At 43.4% G+C, this 17,914-nt stretch overlaps 1 protein-coding gene across 4 annotated transcripts in view; it reads left to right on the forward strand.

Annotated features, from left to right (window-relative positions):
• GMDS (GDP-mannose 4,6-dehydratase) overlaps positions 1 to 17,914 on the forward strand; it is a 659,281-nt gene that overhangs the window by 569,171 nt on the left and 72,196 nt on the right. The window contains exon 10 of one of the 4 annotated variants that reach the window (XM_064597281.1): positions 7,320 to 7,456. The exons of the other annotated variants lie outside the window; for them this stretch is intronic. Within the exon in view, the coding sequence (XP_064453351.1) occupies positions 7,320 to 7,391 (72 nt within the window). The 3' untranslated portion in view covers positions 7,392 to 7,456. Of the gene's footprint in view, positions 1 to 7,319; positions 7,457 to 17,914 lie in introns of those variants that run through there. 4 annotated transcript variants of the gene reach the window in all.

Raw genomic sequence — 17,914 nt, forward strand, 5'->3', positions numbered from 1 at the left:
GTCATCATCATTAATTATGATCATCTTCCACTGCTGTGAAGTCATTAGTTATCGAGAGACATTTGAAAGGACACTTTGAGCTCCTCAACTCCAGAGATTCTCTTTTATTTAAATATTTATTTTGTTTTGTATCTATAACTTCATGCAGAAAAGGTTATTTGCTACTTCCAGCGCTGTACTTCTTGATCCAATGGCAGAAACGATGATCATGGTGAGAGTAAGGAAGTTGAGTTAGTGACCTCGCTTCTGACTCCGCCTAAATTGTGAATTCCTAGAAGCCATAACAGACCCTCAGATCCCTAACATGCTAGAGAGCAGCCACCAAAGAGAACACATTAGGCCATCATTCATGTTCATATTTACCTGCCAACCAGACCCTTCACTCCTTCCAAGAAATCTTCCTGCAAAAATCTATCTTTGTACTTGCTTCTTAGAACCAGCTAGATGTTACTTTTATGGCCTAGAATCTGTGTTGGTTTCCTATTACTGCTCTAACAAATTATCACAAACTTAGCAGCTTAAAACTACACGTATTTATTATCTTATAGTTCTCAATATCAGAAGTCTAAATTGAGTTTCACTGGGTTAAAATCAAGGTGTTGACAGAGCTGTGTCCCTTCTGGAGGCTCAAGGGTTCTCGGGCTGTGGGGTATTCTATGGGCAGAGAATACTTAATCACTTTGAACCCTTGCTAGATCACAGTGCTTTCTGTTGTTTGGAAAGCACATTATTAAGCACTTTGAGGAGAAAGAAGAAATGGAGGACTCTGGTTCATTGTCAATTTAAAGTTTCATAATGTACACACTCAAAAAAACCCACTAACGTACTTGAACAGCTATAAATGAGGACACACCATCCTTAAATCTGAGGGAACACCAGGCAAAGGAACAAGAAAGGAATGGGAGCTTTAGACTAAGGTTTTGGAAAGACTCGTGGTTTAAGAGAGAGAGTGCATTCCAGGTTGGGGCAGGAGGTGTCCTGGGAATGAACCAGTGGGGCCTGCAGAGACAAAAGGCCAGAAGCCCGTCCCGTGGATTGAGTCTGTCCAGCAGGGCTGTAATGACTTTCCTTCCCAGCTTCCTCTTGTCCCCCAGCGCATCCTCTGGTCCCTGGCACTGGGTCTCTGGCCTGTCTTGTTTCTTCCTGTATTTTTACCTTCCTGTATTTTTCTTCCTGTACTTCACCTTCTCTTTTCTTGCTATCATGAGTCTTTTTTTTTTTTTTTTAAGATTTTATTTATTTGGCACAGAGAGAGAGAGAGAACACAAACAGGCAGAGGGAGAGGGAGACACAGGCTCCCCACTGAGCAGGGAGCCCCATGCGGGGCTTGATCCCAGGACCCCAGGACCATGACCTGAGCCGAAGGCAGATGCTTAACCAACTGAGCCACCCAGGCACCCTGAGAATGAAATTAATTCTATGTGGAAGTGGTATTAGACACTACATTTTAGATTCAAGTTGTTTCTATTATTTCTGGAAAAAAAAGTTAGCAGAGAAAATGCACCTAAATGATTATCTAAAATCACATGTTGAAATTTTGGGAACATGTCAACTGTTCTCTAAGTCAAGATATTGAAGAGAAATAATCTGTTTCTGATTAGTTTTAGCTTGGGAAGATTAGAGAGTGCTATATTACCTTACTGATATTCTAAAATTTAAAAGAAAGTATAGTGGTAATTTGAACATGTTCTACTGGCCAGCATTATAAATTTAAAAAGTGTAAGTCTCAATGCTTTTTATTCCCAACCCTGACTTTTATAAACCTTAAAGCTTCTAACTTCTCTTTACTTCTGTTTTTTTTTCCACTGTAACATAGCAATGAATATATTCCCACAGTCTCAAAGGGCATATTGAAAAACTGATGAATTATTAGTTTCAAGGCCCTGCACAAATGGCAGCCCATTGGTGAAGCCTTCTTTGATTCCCTCAGGCAGTTAGCACTTACCTCTTTTGAAGCACTTGTCCCATTGTTTTGTGATGTGTCATGTCCACCTGGGACCTTGGGGGCAGGAATGACATCTGATCGCCTTGGAGAGTACATAGTATATAGTAGGGGATCAATTAATGAACGCGTGTATGCCACATCAAAGAATCATTCTTGTGCTTTACAGCCAGCTCTGGCGTAAACAAAACTACTCAAACCACTCTAATAAACTGTAGCAAAGAAGTAAAAAAATATATATTTTCCTCTTTTTCTTTCTTTTTGAAATTCTATTGCAAGCTGAGTATTGAGTTTATTCACAACTTACATCTGTACATCCAACCTTTAAACAAAATTCATATTCCATTTATATCCCTTTGTCTCTGTGTATCCCCTTTTCATGAGTTCTTTTTTTCTTTTCTGTCCCGTTCTTGTCTTCTCATGTTTTTGTTGATATTCTCTTCTTTTTTTCTTTGTCTTTTCTGAAATTCTTTTGTCCATAGGTTCTGATTGTTTCCCCATTCCTCTCCGTGCAACTCTTTCTTAAGCGATTCCGACCATCTCAAATAAGCTTTTAGTCAATAACGACACACCAGAGTCGTTTACTGGTGCCTCCGTATAGGAAGAGCTGGTAACGGGGATATTACATCCTGACTCTAGAGCAAGGTGCCTTTGGCATCCACATGATGTATAATGGGTACACTGTTGTGCGCTGCCCATGTGAGAATCCTTACGTTGTCTCTGAAGTCTTGGAAGGAGTGCACGGTTAGCACCGCATATGCAAAAAGCCTGCTAGGTTGCTTCTGTCTAAGAAAAGTACACCTGCCAAACGGAGGCATTTTCAATTTTGAGCTGCTAATAAGAAATGCCCCAGTGGCAGCTACCATCTTTCTTTTACATACCCTAAGACTGCATTTGTGGAGCGAAGTATCATACAGCATAAGAGACACTTAATTGTTCTTTTGCTTTGTCCATTGTACATGTTCCTCTGCTACTTCATCTCCAAAACTCTGAATAAAAAGGTGAGGGGTATAGATCCGTGAATAGCTACAATGACTGGTATTTTTACTGCAGAGCCAAAGTCTTCCAGAAACCTAATGGCATGGTATCGCTTCCTTTCCTCACTCAGAATCTTCAGTGTTTTTCTTCTGTTTTTTATAAGTACAGATTAAAATGTAAAGGTATGATTATGTAAGAAAAGTGATAGTCATTTAGGACAATATTTTTTTTTAAATTTCTGAAATAAGCATTAGACTTGGAGAAAATATTTTCCTAGTAAGGCTTATAATGTCTTCCTCTTTGTGCAGCTATTTTGGTGAAAAATACAGTCAAATGCACTGGAATAAGCTTTGGACCTACTTTCTAAAACACAGTTTTGGGGGCGCCTGGGTGACTCAGTTGGTTAAGCATCCGACTCTTGATTTCAGCTCAGGTCATGATCTCAGGGTTGTGAGATGGAGCCCCGGGTCAGGCTCCCTGCTGGGGGTGGAGCCTGCTTAAGATTCCCCCTCTCCCTCTGCCCTTCCCCCACCCCAAAAATAAAATAAAATATAGGTTTTTTTAAATTTTTATTTAAATTCTAGTTAGTTAACATGCAGTCTTATATTGGTTTCAGGAGTAGAATTTAGTGATTCATCACTTATATACAATACCCAGTGCTCATCATAACAAGTGCCCTCTTTCATGCCCATCCCCCACCCACTTCCCTCCATCAACCCTCAGTTCATTCTCTATTGTTAAGAGTCTCTTATACTTTGTTTCCCTCTTTCTTTTTCCCCCTTCCCATATGTTCATCTGTCTTGTTTCTTCAATTCCACATATGAGTGAAATCATATGGTATTTGTTTTTCTCTGACTGATTTACTTCGCTTAGCATAATACATTCTAGCTCCATCCATGTCACTGCATATGGCAAGATTTCCTTCTTTTTTTCTTTTAAAGAATTTATTTATTTATTTGACAGAGAGAGACACAATGAGAGAGGGAACACAAGCAGGGGGAGCGGGAGAGGGAGAAGCAGGCTTCCCGCCGAGTAGGGAGCCCGATGCGGGGCTCGATCCCAGGACCCTGGGATCATGACCTGAGCTGAAGGCAGACGCTTAACGACTGAGCCACCCAGGTGCCCCTGATTTCGTTCTTTTTGATGGCTGAGTAATATTCCATTCTGCACACGTGTGTGTGTGTGTGTGTGTGTGTGTACAAATACATGCCCCGTATAGTTTTCTTAATATTGTGTTTCCCAAATGAAGAGAAGTAGCCTGATTGAGTATGGCTCTCTTACTAAAAATATTAAGTTATACTGAGAATGTGAAGAAATAATTCTAATGGATCCATGAATCAGATGAATAGGAAAAAGAAAAGAGGGAGAATGTGGATCAAAACATTTGCTAATTTCTTTTTTTTGAGGACTTTGTTTTGTGTGCTGCCAAACTGAGATGAGAGAGAAGCCATTTGTACACAGTTTGGCACATCTGTAAAATGTAGTGTGAGGGTGGGGGGAAGGGAGGTCCATGGATCGAAAGCCTGTTTGTCTACGGGTGATATGAAATACTCTCTTCATGAATCAGCACCTCCCACTTGCCCTAAAGGTGGGATGGTTGTTGATACCAATGCGTTGTCTCCTCTTTCAGCTGGTGAGGGAGGGCAGTGGGAAGCAGTGCAGCCAAAGGGAGGAGACACTGGACAAATAATGCCCACGCATCCAATCCCTGTGTGGGCGAGTGGTAGGGGCCCAGGAGCGGCAAGGACTTGCACCCCAGCATCACATGTGCTGCTGAGCAACCACCAACTGATCCAGCAAGGAAACAAAAAGATAAAATGCTGGAGTCCATTAGTAAAACTAGGACATTTCTTATCCCATAAGGATAGTGGTGGGTAAGGGAATGGTTTTAATCATGGTTTTCCGTAGCATATTTATGAAAAGGTTGGCACTTAACCTCCTGTCATTTGGGTTTGTCTGGCAAAATATAAAACAAAATTTAGGTGGTTGTCCATTTAGGGCATCCACTATGGGCATATGTCTTCTTATTTATCAGTTTTACGTTTGTGACTTGGTTCTACATAGTCTTGTATTTACTGTTTCATCACTTTGGGGATAAGCATGGATACATTATGGTCATTGCTTTCTACAACAGAAAGAACTTTACACATCTGCAACATTGTCCCCATACGTAGATGTACGTCTATCAGTCTGTTTGATTCAGATCATTCTCTCCTCAACCCTCCCCCAGCTAAATGTTTGTATCGTTCTGCTACCAACCAATATTGAAATCCAAACTAAATAACCTATCACTTCCTAGAAATACTCTCCTCTTTTTTTCTACATTTTCATGATGTTGCTCTTTTTTAAAAAATAATTCAACCTCTTTTCTTTTTTTCCTTCCTCATCTTTATAATTTTTCCAGGCAGCAGAACTTCATTTCTGATTCCCTTATACTTTGTGATTTACATCACAGATTTAAAGGAAAGCCTGTATTTGTTTTTAAACATGAGTTGATAAGTCATTATTTCTTCTGCACCTTCTATTTGTGTGGGTGACATTTTGTGCTTCCACTTTCTAGAATGTGGTTTTTGCCGTTATTGTCATTTGTGGAGACCACTGGCAATGATACTAGTTTATTCATCCAAAGGAAAGAACAAGGAAAAACACTTCCGTTAGATAATTAGGAGTTAAGATAGAATGCAGCATTAGAAGGTTGTACTTTTAGCTATCTACATCTTCTACTTGACACATCGTCTCAGTTTCCCTGTCTCTTAAATGAAGGGTGATTGTGCTAATCTGCACAGAGGTACTGGGAGGCTAAGTTAATGTTTGTGAAACATGTTGAGATTTTATGACCAAAGATACCATCTTAGGGTAAATTGAGGCAGTTTTCATCAAAGAACACTCCTCAAACAAGGAGTCTGGATTTGTTTAGCTGAATTAATCAACATTTTCTGTATCTGCTGCAAAGTCCCAAACCTCTGATCTCTTGGAGCTTTCTCTCTTGATCCTGGAGTCCGTTTCTAGGTGTAGGAGAGGATTGGAGGCTAGGTCATGGTCACGGAATTGTAAACAGAGGAAATGTGTCAGGTATTAGTAAACACTCAGGTGAAGGACTGGACGAGGTTTGGAAGGCACCTTCTGCTGGTGACTGTCCAGCCCAGCCACCCGTCAGGTGCTTGCTGGCTACCACATCACGTCAGCTTTGAATGCTCATGGTGGCCTTTATCATGCCAGATTAACAGTCCCTCTACCCAAGTCAACCCATGTGGCCAACAGGGGTCTATACTGGCAGAATCAGACTGACTTTTTAATCGATTTTCTTTAGCAAGTTGATGAATATATCTACGGTATTCTCAGCCATAATGTGGATCAGCTTCTCAGGAGTATGCATATATACAAATGCTTCTCCCTGTATGGTGGAGGGTGGGAATATAAAGTGGAGTATTTAGAAACAAAGTCAGTTTGACAGGCATGGTGGAGGTAAACAGCCTGACTTCTGCAGGAACGGTATTGACAAGCAGTGAGTCTTTTTTTTTTTTTTTTAAGACTTTATTTATTTAACAGAGAGAGAGATAGCGAGAGCAGGAACACAGCAGGGGGAGTGGGAGAGGGAGAAGCGGGCTTCCCGCGGAGCAGGGAGCCCGATGAGGGGCTCGATCCCGGGACCATGGGATCATGACCTGAGCTGAAGGCAGACGCTTAACGACTGAGCCACTCAGGTGCCCCGACAAGCAGTGAGTCTTGGGAAGCTTCCAGCTACATTGTGGGCTCAGGGATTTAGGCAATTATAAAAACAATTTTTTAAGATCTGAAATCATTTATATTAGCTTACTTAATGTAATTGGGTGATGCACCCTTATGTGGGTTGGGGTTTTATTGTTTTACTGACCATTTCCAGAAATAATTCCGCAGTTAAGCCACAAGCTGTTGCTTGGGATGCAAACTCTTCATTCTTGGGTGCTCTGACCCAGTTGAACTAAAAGACGATTTTTCATTGAGAGAAGAGACATTTTCCTTCCCCCTAAACTTCAAGTTCTGGTTTTGAAACATAACTCCCAGTCCCAACTTTAAATCCTAGTTAGAGCATAAATTCCTGATAAATTCCTCTCTTTCCCATTCTTCCCTGACATAAGTGGTGTCTCAAAGCCGTGTAAGGGCAGCTCAGAGAATCAAGTTCTCGCCTTAGGAAACAGAGAGGAGTCACATCACTCATTCATTTTTGTCTGCTCTTGTGAAAATCAGCTAAAAACCGCAGGTCCTGGGGTGGGGGGAGGGGGTGGTGGTCGGGAAGCAGGCAGCAAATTGCCTTGCCTTGGTGTTGGCCTTTGCTGCCATTTTGAAGGTGTGACAGATCTCTGCTGCCTTGCATCTCTGTGATTTCTCCAGCACAGAACCTCATTGTTATTTCTTCCAGGTGCCCGGGGAAGCGTTATCTTCTCCATCATCATTTCAGATGGGGAAACTGGGGCACCAGGAGGCTGAGTGACTTGCCTAAGGTCATGCTGTGTGGTACTGGCCCAACCAGTTTCCAGGCTGTGGTTCCCCATTAAGCCTCCCTCCCTCTCCTCCAGGGTCATGTGTTCCAGGTCACCCGAAAACTTTGCATTCTGCCCCTTGGCCTTCAGGGACACCTGCTCTCGACCCGTTTCCAGCCAAGGTGCCATCAGCTGTGGCACCAGGAGGGCTGGCCGGCACTGTGACTCTGTGAAGGTCTTCCCTGGCCTTTTCTCAGCACAGCTTTTCTTTGTTGCAGTGAGTGTGTTTGCACCTACTTAATGGTCTGAAACTATAAACCCAGCAGGCAGAGTCCGGTGATGTGGTCGGAGCACATAAACCTGACCTGTCTACCTACAGAGTTGAGCACTGTGAACGGCTCACAGGCCATCAGAGGATATGATTCATTGGCCGCTTGCCCCCATGGTCCTGAAGAGTCATTGACAAGTGGGAGGGGCCATGGCCCAGCTCGAGTGCATCACCGCATCACCTGACAATGGCTCTTTGTCCTTTCAGCGTGTGACCGGCTGGCATTTTACTTAGCACGGAAAAAAAGTCTTTTTGAGGAGCACTCTGGTTTAGGTTGAAAAGAAAAATCAAAGCCAGCAAGCTACAGCATAATAAGATGTGACCCTGGTGGCTTTTTGCTTTTTCAGGTAACAAGTACTCTTCCCCTGGGGCTGCAGGGGATGTTAGTAAGGCCCAGAGGCCTACCTGGCAGTCACTGTTTTTTCTTTCATGTGCCCTTGGAATCCTTAAAGTAGACGACTAGATTTTAACTGACAAGGAATATTCTACCAAAGCATTTATGATAGGCACAGGTTGGGGTGTGTGGGGAACCAAGCCTGCTTTTACCAATATCCAAACCATTTTCTTTAAAGATTGTACTTATTTATTTGAGAGAGAGAGAGCAGAGCAGGAGGGAGCAGCAGAGAGAGAAGCAGGCTCTCCGCTGAGCAGGGAGCCCCATGTGGGACCTGAGCCGAAGGTAGCCGCTTAACCGACTGAGCCACCAGGCGTCCCTATCCAAACCATTTTATGGACCACTTATCAGATGCAGCGGGACTCTCTCCCCAACACCTTCTTCATATCGGAACTGTATTATTGTGAGTATCATACTTTGTTGCACAGCTACTTGTTTATTCCTGAGCAGTCCAGATTTGGACCCACTGCATGTGGCATGTTTGTCCTTGTGGCTGTCACCGTACTGACAATGCCCCCAGAGGGGTTCTGACTGTAAGCCCACTCTTCAGGCCCCCTCCCCCTTCCTCCGCCTTTCGGCTTCTCTGAACATGCCTCACAGCTTGCTAGGAATGCAACGGAGTGACATTTCCAGCATCTACAGAGTTATGGCCTTCTAGCTGTTTCCTTCCTACCAGTGAGATATATAAAGATGCCATGTTGTGTTTCACACAATTTCTGTGAATGGTGAACAAATGGCTCCCTCTTTATGGCCCTTCAAGCCTTAGGAGGGTATGGATGGGCACCTTTCCCACTTGGTGCTCCTGGTTGTTTCTGTATTCTTATTTCACTTATTTATACTTTATCTTATTCCAGAAAATGTTTAAGAAAATATAATTACCTGTGTGAGTACTAAGGGCATAGCCTATTTTATGAAGGCTTCGGTGTAATAGCAAAGTTCGTCCTCAAAAGCATTTTTCTCCCATAAAGCCTGTTTTAAATGATATTAGGGCCCCAGCCCTGCCCAACAAAACCTATTTTCCCAATAATGTATCTAAAATACTAATAAAAATATTTGAATCATGCCTAGTTACCATATATAACATTGTCTCTTCTGTGGAGGCACACGTTCTGAATTCCAAACATGGGTGCTAATGACAGGAATCTTTCAGGAAGAGTGGGGTGGGTAGGGAAGGACGATGCCCAGCAGAGGTTCTCTAGCCAGAGCTTGCTGTGGTCACTCTGTTTGAGGGCTGCCTTGGGGGACACAAAGGCCCCTTCCATCCAGTGCCTCCCTCATGGACGAGGTAAGAGCACTCTGGAACTGAGGCTTTGAGAAAGTTGTCCTCTCCTTACTTTTCTCAACCGGATAAGTCTATCCTTAAAGCTTTTTCTCCCCCTTCTACCAGACCCAGAGTATTTTTCAGCAGTAGATAGATAGATGGATGGAAAGATAGATATTTTTAAAAATCACAATCTTTTTGGCCCGTGTTTTGACCTCGAAACCTTATGGGTTGGTTTTGCTTTCTTTAAGTCACATAAAAAGTAGGGTTAGCAGAGACGTGGTTCTGGTGGGCACAATGGAGATGTAATTTTAATTCCTTCTATTCCCAACCAATAATAATATTGAAATTTTGGGTAAACAACATTTGAGAGGTACTGAAACTTGAGATTCACTTAACTGCTAAAATACTACTCTGTTATCCACAAACCACCAGTTATAAATGTTTCCATGCCCTGTTCAGCTGACAGCAAGAGAATTTGGGAAGTTAGAAGCTAGGACCTAGTAAGAGATGCCAAATGCTTCTTCACCTTCCCTAAAATATTGTCTTGAGAGTTTGCCTTTAAAATAATTTCCTTAGGGCTTAGAGATCTGTTGGACAGCATAATGTTCAATCATAAAATGTGATTGTGCAGGATACTTCACATTGACATAATGCACCAAAGCCTTTAAAAGTTGTATTCATTCAGACCATGGAGTATCTCAGGAAAATGTTTGACATAAAATGTTGAGTAAGAAAAGCTGTATTAAAAAATGTACAAAGAGTATGATCACAACCGTATAGGAAAACCTGCACACACATAAGAAAAAGTTAGAAGGAAATGATCATTCAGCCACATTCTATAGACATCTCTTGTGTTCAGGCCTCATTCCAGCACAAATGTTAACATTGATTTTGTTTTGATGATGGACCTATAAGGGGGCTTTCCGCCTAATGTTCTATATTTTCCAAGTATTTGCTGATGAACATATATTACCTTACAATGGACAGGAAAAAAATATGTTAGTCACAGATCTCAGATTTGTTCTCATCAGTTAACGTGAAGAAAAGCATGAGGAAAGAGACAACTATTTGTCATAGGCCTCAGCTTAGAACAGTGGATAGAAAAACCTGGATGTTTCCCTGGGCTTCACCCTTTTCTTCATGGCCCCCTACCTCTAGTCAGTGCGCCTTCGATTCTGCTTCCTGAATGTTCCTGCAGGTATGACCCCCTGCAGTGCAGTCAGCCCTACCTCCCACTTGCATCCCTTCCCTTGACCCCCTCCTCAGAGTCATCAACTTCTTTTGAAAGTGCAAATCTGACCGTGTTCCTCCCAGCCTCAGGCCCTCCAGATGCACCCCTTTGCTCACAGTGGCCATCCTGCCTCACTGCCCACCCTTCTGTTGCTGTCTGGCCCCAGCTGTGGGGTGACTGGGGATGCCTTGCCACCTCCCAGGACGCTGACATGACATTTGCTCCTTCCATCAGCCAATGTATTTGTTTATTCTTATTCTTAATTCCCAAACTCCCCTTCAGCTAACTCTCCTCCTCCCTCGGCTCTCGGGTCCACTGGAAGTTCTTCTGAGAAGCTCCCCCAAATTCCCAAGGCTGAGCAAAGTGTTCCCTCTTCCACTCTCCTGTAACACGTATACTTCTCAGGTGCTGCCTACCACCCTAAGCAGTCCACAGCCTCTTACCCAGGATTTCAAAATCCAGAAAGCTCTGGAAAAATCAGATGTTTTTCATAACTCATCTGGCAGCACAGTCTGGCCTGAAGGGACACAGACTATTTACAGTCTGTCTTTATGTCATTTGGTGTGAATATTCATAATTTCACACCTTTTTTGCTGAAGAAATTTTCATTTTGCTCAAGAAACATGAGTATATTTGATTATGGGATGCTGCCCAGACATTGCTGGCGGGCGTTTAGAAGGGTGGGATTGGGGTAACCACATTCACCATCCAACTTCTGGGAGTAAGAAAGGGGCACTGGCCAGATGCAACACCGGGACAGCTATAAAGGGGGCTGGCCCAGACTGACCGGGGCAGATATTCACCTGTGCGTGCTACAGTCTGTCACATTGTCTTTCTGGAAGCCGAACACTCTCAATTCCACAGTGCTCCCCAAGGCTTTCGCTGAAGGGATGGCACACCTGGGTCCTAATTGCTGGTTTCTGCGTCTCTTTCCGCCACAGTATTTTGAGCTCTGTAAGTATAGGGAAGGTGTTTTGTTCCATTTGTATCCCCAGTGCCTTGCCAGACACATAATAAGCTACCAATACTTATTGGTTGAATGGGATTTAAATATTCATCACTTTGCCTTTTAGTGATATTTGATAATTGTAGAACTAGCATCTCATTATCAAGTCATTGAGCTATTGCTGTAGAAAACTTCTGCATGGGCTTTGTTCAGCATTTTAACCATGAGTTTTATCATTAAGTGTTTTAATACCAGAGCCATTTAATAATGTAGGGTTTTTTTAAAGATTTTATTTATTTATTTGAGAGAGAGAGCATGAGAGGGGGGAGGGGCAGAGGGAGAAGCAGACTCCCTGCTGAGCAAGGAGCCCCATGCGGGACTCGATCCTGGGACTCCAGGATCATGAACTGAGCCGAAGGCAGTCGCTTAACTAACTGAACCACCCAGGCACCCCTAATAATGCAGTTTTAAAGATAATTTTTAGGCAGAACAAATGTGTATATCAACCGCTCTCAAACAATAGAAGAATGGTTCTCATAGCCAGAGAGCCCTAATATTAGGGCACAAAGCATTCGGGCAGGGCTGGGTTTTATTTATTCACTTTCTGTTTGTTTATTTCTCTTCTCACACGTGGAAGTAATAACAGAAATGATAGTTCTAGCGTAGCATTTGCTGGGCACATATTACATAGTAGGCACTGTGCCCAGCACACCTACTGCATTTTCTCATTGAATCTTTTCAGTAACATCACGAATATCATGGAGCACATATTTTTATCCTCCCCATTCATCTGTCCAGGCCCTTTTCCCCTTTGGGGTGTTCCTGTGATTTCCTGAGTTTCTTTCTAGCTGGTCTCACTGCCTCACCCTCTTCCTTCAGCAAACCATCTTGAATAGAAGCACCACGTCGACGTTCCTTCTTCACAAGCACATTCTTACCTGTCACCTGCAGTGGTTCCCAACCTCCTGTCTCACGGAACCTGTGCTCTTCTGGCCCCCGTCAGAGTGCCCTGTTAGCACACATATCCTCTGTGCCAGGCAGGGCGGTCCCTTCACTCCCCACACGTGTCCCCTCCTGGAATCTTTCTGTGCCTTGGCTCAGGCTCATCCTATCCCCTGCAATGCTCATTCTCCTTTTGATGGAGAGGCACAGAATTTAATCCTTGTAGACAACCTTGTGTTGTTGGCTGATTATATCATCACTGTTGATCTTGTCCCCTTAGCAAAAATGTTAACTTGTTAGAGTCAAGAACCATGTCTTGTCTTGCTATTGTATCTTCCACAGCACCTGCCACTGTGACAGACAAATGATGCTGATTAATACTGTGAGGGATGGGCCTTAGAAAGTCGGGGTGCGCCGACATCCAGAAACATTTCTCACGTGGGAGAACCACATTCTTCTTTTTTTTTTTTTTTAAAGATTTTATTTATTTATTTGACAGAGAGAGAGAGAGAGAGAACACAAACGGGCAGAGGGAGAGGGAGAAGCAGACTCCCTGCTGGGCAGGGAGCCATATGTGGGGCTCAATCCCAGGACCCCGAGATCATGACCTGAGCCAAAGGCAGACGCTGAACCGACTCAGCCACCCAGGCGCCCCGAGAACCACGTTCTTAAACTCGTTTTTACAAGAAGCCTATATCAGAGGTGAAAAGAAAAGGAGAAGAGGGTCCTGGGATCGAGTCCCACGTCAGGCTCCCTGCTCAGAGGGGAGCCTGCTTCTCCCGTCCCCTCTGTCTCTTCCTCAGTTTGTGTGTGCTCTCTCTCTCTCTTGCTCACTCTGTCTCTCAAATAAATAAAATATTTTTTTAAAAAGGAGAAGAGAAGTGTGATACCTCAAGTCCTAAACCTGGATCTAAATATCAAATTATGGAAGAGTCACGATGGAATGGCACCACAAATGAAAAAAGCCTTGGCCTTGTAGCTGTCCATGCGCTCAGTGTGATCCAAGGGAGTGTTACAGGATCTTCAAAACTGCAGCTGTGTCTTGGGCCACTTCAGTGGTGGTGTGATGCTCAGGAGGAGCCTCGGTGTCCCCTGTTCTTCTCCCTGCTGGGGCAGAGCATGGCCACCGAGGTGCTGACAGACACACCCAGGGAGCCTGGCTGGCATGCTGCCCACTGATTTACTGGTTGTGGGAGAGGGGGTTGTGTGTCTTTATACAGAACAGCTTTTTGTGGACTTCTACCCAGTACAGAAAAAGTCACATACAAAAGCATCTTTTAAGAAAATTTTGAATGAAAGCTCCTAAATACCTGAGCTGCAGTCTCCTTTTTGGTATGACCAGACATGTTTGGATATGTTGCGTTATCACTTTAGGGTGGAACTGGAGATAAGAAAGGTGAACTCAGGTAGCAACTGCCTGCCTTAAGTCTATTTACAAACTCAGTTAAAACATCTGCTCTCCCCAAGGAAGAGAGAGGGATGGAGGGAGGGAGGGAGAGAGCAGAGTGAGGGAGAGTAGGAAAGAGACAGAGGGAGAGGGGGAGGGAGGGAGGGGAAGAGGCAGGGAGGGAGACAGAGCGAAGTAAACAGGACTCTGTGCTTGCTTGCACTTCCCCTACCATGCCCTGCGCGAGCACCAGCTCTGTCGTTCAAGAGGAGTTATTACAGAAGGAACCCAGGACACATGCATTATCCTTGCTGTGCTTAGGAAAGATTGCAGCTTTCTCAACCAGAATACGCTGCTGCAGCTGTAATTTGGGGCATGCATTTTGTTCATCAGCTCAACTTGTCTTTGCATATGTGGACTCCTGTCCAACTGCATTAGGAAATCCTCCATGGATAGTGATCTCGAACACAAAAACCAGCAGTCATAAGTCAACACAATTGATCTTTTCTCAGTGTGGATCGGGCTGGTGTTGTCACAGAGAAGAAATTATCTTTCATAGAGAAGTGATTTCCCCCAGCTTCACCAGCGGGACAGTGAGGCTGTGTGGTTATCTGCAGCTCCGTGTTCTTGAGCTCTAAGACCCTTAGTGCTTACGGCTTAAAGGCATCAGCCTGGAAACCTGCAGAAACTTACCCCTGGAAGCTCTTACGTCATTCCCCACACCACAGGCTGATGCCAACTTGGCTGACAGTGCCCTTAGTCACCGTGGCTCAGGGACCGAGAGAGGGGACAGGGAATGACAGTGAACGCACAGGTGTGTGTCTTCATTGGGGCTTCTCTCGGAGGCACTTTTGTCTTCTTCCCTAAGGAGCAAGATTCAGTACATCCTGTGTTGTTACCCTTTCTAGTGCTCCTTACTACTGGCCCACCCCCCACATACAATTTTAAAACATCACCAGGGCCAATGTTGTTAGGAAAGGGGTCAAGCTTTTAATCAAGCTTTTGGGAAAAGAGTGGAAAGTATATAATGTTTTAGTCCTGGCTCTGCTACCAGCAAAGCGTGTGTTTTTCTAACTTTGCTCTGCCTCAGTGTCATCTGTCAAACCAAGGAGCCAGACCAGGAGTTCCTACTGCCCTACGTGGCTTTGATTCTATCCAAGATCCTCCAGCAGTACCTGCCTTAACCTATCCCTTTACAGAGAGTCAGGCTCACTACTCTGGTTAAAACACGAGGTTTTGTCAGGCATTGCTGAGGAAACAGCTCTGACCATGTCACGTTGTGGTCCTTTTCTTCAGTATCTATCTGGTCTTCAAGGGGAGAGTCCAATTTCAAGTTCAGTAATACCCCAGAGAGCTATGTGTCATTTAAAAAGAATCTCTCACACCCCCATATCAAAAGTCTTGGATATCTGACATTTCGTAACATCGTGTCTCCCTATAAAAGTCAAACTCCTACGTTGTGAATCCGCTTTTAGCCACTTTGGAAAAACTGTTTCTCTTTGAATCAGAACAGGTTTTGCTCAAATAAAATTATTTGTCCTATCCATCATAGGTAAGTAAAACTAATTCATTTTAAGGAATTGCTTTAAGCTTATAGAAATATTTATAGAGGTGTGGAAAGGAAGAAACTTATTTATAAGTATTTGTATAAATTTACATATAAATGTAGAAGTAATAAGACTTCTACCCCAGTGACCTTAAATTTGTTGGCCTAATGTAAGAAAATGGAATGGAAATAAATTATTTTATTTTTAATTTTGTCATCACAAAGAGCATAAGAGAAAGTAAGATTAATTTCTCATAAATTTGAATATATATCCTTTAAAGTGTACAGACTTGTCTTTAATTCAAAAAATTGCCTTAGTTAAGGGAGGAAGTTGCTCTGTCAATGAAGGAAAGACTGTCAAAGTAGATGTGGGTTTTATACCTGAAAGCCCATCAGCAGGGAGTATTTAATCAAGCAGGGAAGGAGTGCTTCATTGAGAAGTCGGGATTGAAAGACAGGACTTTTGTCATTTTTATTTCATTTTCCACGGGAAGAAAATACCTGAAACATTCACAATGAAAGAAAGGTTCCTGGTGTTTTTGAATAATAAATACAATTTCTGTAAAGAATTGGGGTCACTTAGTTCATTATAACCCAAAGCTGAGCAAACATAGTTCATCCCTTTGGACAGAATGATGTACTCCACTATGAGAGATGGAGGGAGGGAGAAAAGGAGGAGGGAAAATGGACCGGCAATGTGTGGAGGGGCATCTCTAGTCATGGCAGACTTGATCAGCTGAAGCTTCCTGAGGCTAGACATCACTCCTCCTTTTCATGGGCTGCCGTCGGTTTCCCTGCAGTGAGTGTCACCAGAGTCCACCCCAGACCCTGCCCTTTGCTATTCTGATTTATGAATAGGATAAGTTACGGCTGACCCCTCTCCTTGACTCCTGCCGCTGTTTGTCAATTATCTTTTAAAATACAGTAATAGTCTCAGATTTCCAGAACTGAGGGGCTGGGTGGATGCTTGCGTCCAGGGCACATGTGTGCCTGGAGTCCAGTGACAGACAGTGACTCCTGCAGGACGCTGCCCACAGGAGGAGAGGAGTGGCCTCGGCGAGTTCCGTGCCAGCACCTCCGTCTGTCCTATAGAACATGCATCAGACAAAAGAGCTCAAGTCTGCAAAACCCCGAAAACAGACACCGTTGGCCTATGATGTCACTGTCTTTCTCCTCGAATCAACATCCCTGATATCCAGTCTTTAATTCATCCTTTTTCAGCCACTGATTGGAATTTAAAATGTGATGTAGAATCTTTCCTGTACAGCTTCTGACTCTGTTCAGAGTACTAGGAGCCAAAAAACTATAAACAGGCTTTTTTTCTTCCCCTACCCCCAGGGAAAAATGAACAATTAGAGTTAATGAAACTTACTCCAGACTCTCCCTTCCCCTCCTGCTTTAAGAAGTACTAGGGAGCTCCATTTCATTTGATCTAAACATCAGATTTTCAGTTTTCAATTTTCTTTTGATGACTCATATGACTATATGAAAATGAAACAAAGGAATTGCTAATGTTCTTCCAGCAAGCGTAATAATTAAATTCAGAAATAAAAATAAAAACTTTCCAAGAGTAGTTGAGAATAAAAGTGAGAAGTTTCCTTAAATAATAAAAAAAAATTATACTCAGATAAATTAGTAGGAGCATGAGGACTTTTCCTTAAAGAAATATTTCTTTTCCTGAATTTCTGTACACTCTAAAATTTCTGCCACATTATTAAATACACGGTACAGTTGACCCTTGAACAACATGGGTTTGAACTGCGCAGGTCCACTTACGCACAGTCTTTTTGTATGAATAGAGCCCAATATTGTCATTGTACTTTCTCTTCCTTGTGACTTTCTTAACAACATTTTCTCTTGTCTAGCTTACTTTATTGTAAGAATACAGTTTATAATACATATAACATACAATATAGGTGTTAATCGACTATTTATATTATTGGTAGGACCCCCAGTCAACCGTAGGCTATTAGTAGGTAAGTTAGGGCAGAGTCAAAAGTTACATTTGGATTTTCCACTGCGTGGGGGGTTGGCATCCCTAACCCCTGCATGGTTCAAGGGTCAGCCATATTTCAAATTAAACAGCTTCCTACTGAGAGTCTTCGAATAGATGGACAAAATAGACAAATGGGGGCAGATCCATTTTTTTTGTGGCAGTTTATACATTTGGGGACCTCCCTTGTAGGAAAGAATGCAAAAATAACTGTTGGAAATTGTCTGCAGATGTGTAGAACCACATCTGTACTGTTCTGGACCCCACCTGGGCCTCGTTGCCTTGGGCCGGCCTGGTTCTGTGCCTAAAGCAGGTGTGTTTGCTCCTCAGCTGCCGCGGGGAGGGCAGGAGACACAGCTAATGCACACTGTGCCGAGGTCTGTGTGGTTCCCAGAGTCCATGCCTTCCAAAGGTCCCTGTCCTCATCCTGGAACCTGTGACCATACCAGCTTACATGGCACATGCAGACGTGATCCGGTTAAGGGTCGTGAGCGGGGGAGTGT

This window comes from Mirounga angustirostris, unplaced genomic scaffold, assembly GCF_029215605.1.
Source record: "Mirounga angustirostris isolate CCGP_5_RB_7025 unplaced genomic scaffold, mMirAng1.0.hap1 SCAF_8, whole genome shotgun sequence".
Taxonomy (NCBI): Eukaryota; Metazoa; Chordata; class Mammalia; order Carnivora; family Phocidae; genus Mirounga; species Mirounga angustirostris.